This window comes from Mustela lutreola, chromosome 7 (genome assembly GCF_030435805.1).
Source record: "Mustela lutreola isolate mMusLut2 chromosome 7, mMusLut2.pri, whole genome shotgun sequence".
Taxonomy (NCBI): Eukaryota; Metazoa; Chordata; class Mammalia; order Carnivora; family Mustelidae; genus Mustela; species Mustela lutreola.
Window position 1 is genome coordinate 58,939,955 of NC_081296.1, and position 2,756 is coordinate 58,942,710.

The 2,756-nt window shown below is 36.8% G+C and overlaps 1 protein-coding gene across 1 annotated transcript; it reads left to right on the forward strand.

Moving 5' to 3' along the window:
* The first annotated feature begins 1,487 nt into the window (after positions 1–1,487).
* Positions 1,488–2,426, forward strand: LOC131837143 (olfactory receptor 4K3-like). Its single transcript, XM_059183396.1, has one exon. The coding sequence runs from the start codon at positions 1,488–1,490 to the stop codon at positions 2,424–2,426; it is 939 nt and encodes a 312-aa protein (XP_059039379.1).
* The last annotated feature ends 330 nt before the right edge of the window (positions 2,427–2,756 follow it).

A 2,756-nucleotide genomic window follows, 5' to 3' on the forward strand; every position in this document is an offset into this window, starting at 1 on the left:
TTGTTAAAAAAAAAAAAAAAAGGTGTACAGTTTTTTGAATTAAAAAAAAAAAAAACTTAGAAAGAGAAAGAGCAAATTCCAGTAGGAAAAATGGGGGAAAATAAATAAATAAATAAAGGGACTATGCAGTTCAAAGGAAAGGAGAGGTATATGATCCTTAAAAATATGAAAAATGCTTAATCTCAGAATAAGAAATTAAAACTACATTGGGTTGCTATTTTTATCATCATATGACAATAATATTGCATTGGAGAGACTTGGAAAAAACAGGTAATTCATACATTGCTGGTGGAAATGCAAAGTACTTTAAACCCTATGGAATGAACACAAAGAAACAAATGAAAAGCAAAACAGATAGATGCTTTTAAGGTGCTTAACACAGACCTGGTACATATGAAGAGCTATGTCGTCAACTCTATAATCCGAACATCATAGCCTGAAAAAAAACAAAAAACAAAAACAAAAAAACAGGATATTAGATCCAAAAATGAAGAGAACAAAAGAAAGAATGGAAAAAGAGAAGGAATGAAGGAGAAAAAGAGTTGGTCTCCTGGTTTATAGAAAATAGAAAATATATGTATTTCCACAGAGGTCAATTTAAACAGTGTAAGTCAATAGTTTAGATAGCAAATATATGTAATTCCACAGAGGTCAATTTAAACAGTGTAAGTCAATAGTTTAGGTACAATGACCCCCCAAGAAGAAGAGTCAAGAGTAAGATATCCTTCATATCTCCAACATTTAATCCAATCTCAGAAAAGAAATCTCTGTTGCCACAAAAGAACCAAGGACCAGTCAATGGATGTTCATAAATAATGTTACTCAGGCCAAGAAATATGTAAGTTTTGTGGAAATATCCTTTCAAGGGGAGATTGCAAATGCAGGGAAATACTGGATACTAGAAATGCATAGTCAGTATCCAGGGTCTCTTTTGGAACGCAAATTTATATTTTCTCAAGTCATCTGATTAACAGTTTTCCCCAGAATTTCTGAATGTTTTGTTCAGTTCAGTCTGCTAACACATATACACTTAGCAATAGATTTGTTTCTGAGAAGCATGTTTTGTATCAGAAAGGTAGCATTCAGTTATTGCCCTGGGGGGATAGAAACTCTGATGCATTAAAGCTATGTATTATCCCTGCAGAGGAGGTAAATTCAAGCCGTGGAGAAATTATTTCCATGATTCCTTACTATTGACATTTTTAATCATTTTTGATTCCCATGACAACTGTAATTCTGATAGGTAAGATGTTTGAATTATCCTTCTATACTTAACTCCCCATCTTAACTATAAGTCTATATCTACCTATAAATTCAAGAAAAGTTTATTTTCAATTTTCAGCTAGTACAATAGTAAGATTTGAATTTTGCCCATGAATAGGACATGTCTGCTCTCAGTACCTGAGTGTTAATGAGATTCTTCTTTCCATTCTAGAAGTTCTTAGTTCATCTCTTTCTTTGGGCTCCAATAGAATTCCATGTACAAAATGGAGGAAGCAAACCAGTCTATGGCGTCTGAGTTCATTTTTCGTGGACTTTGTGATTCAAGGTTGCTCCAGACCTTCCTCTTACTGCCTTTTTCTATGGTCTACCTGATGACTGTTGTGGGCAACCTCTTTGTTGTGCTCTTATTCATCACTGACCCTCATCTCCATTCCCCAATGTACTTCCTCTTAGCCAATCTCTCATTTGTGGACTTCTGCCTTTCCTCAGTAACTACCCCTAAACTGACCACAGACTTTCTAAAGGATAATAAAACCATCTCCTTTGGTGGCTGCATGACCCAGATCTTTGGTGTGCATTTTTTTGCAGGTGGCGAGATGGTGCTGCTGGTGACAATGGCCTATGATCGTTATGTGGCCATCTGCAAGCCACTGCATTACTCTAGCATCATGGACAGACAGAAATGCATATGGTTAGTTTTGATATCATGGACCATTGGCTTTGTGCATGCCATGAGCCAGCTAGCCATGATTTTAGATCTGCCCTTCTGTGGATCCAGAATAGTGGACAGTTTTTTCTGTGATATCCCTTTGGTGATCAAACTGGCCTGCATGGATACACATACTCTAGGAATGCTAATAAATGCTGACAGCGGGATCTTGGCAACAACTTGCTTCATTCTCTTACTGATGTCCTACACCTACATCCTCCTAACGGTCCGTCTAAACTCCAAAGATGGAGCATCAAAAGCACTCTCTACCTGTACTTCCCACATCACAGTGGTGTTGCTATTCTTTGGACCCTGCATCTTCATCTATCTGTGGCCACTTAACATCACTTGGATGGACAAGTTTCTTGCTGTGTTTTACACAGTAATCACACCTCTCCTGAATCCAGCCATTTATACACTGAGAAATAAAGACATTAGGAATGCCATAAAGAGACTGATAAATCAGCATATGGATTCACAGGATAATTTTTAGTTTTTATTTTTAGTTTTCTCATATAATCAAAAAATACATCCCAATTTGGCCACATTTGACCTATAAACTAAACTGGGTATGAGATTTATTTATATCTATATGCTTGGAGTATTCCCAGATGTATGGTTTGCGGTTATTCCATTACAAAAATATTTTGGCTCAGGTGATAATTTCAGGGGCCTGGGATCCAGTCCTGCATGGGGGTCCCTGCTCAGCTTGGAGTTGACTCGAGGATTCTCTCTCTTCCTCTAGAACTTCCCTATTCTCTATTTTTCTACTAATAAATCAATCTCTTTAAGAAATCCAACACTTACATTCTTGCCACTTGGA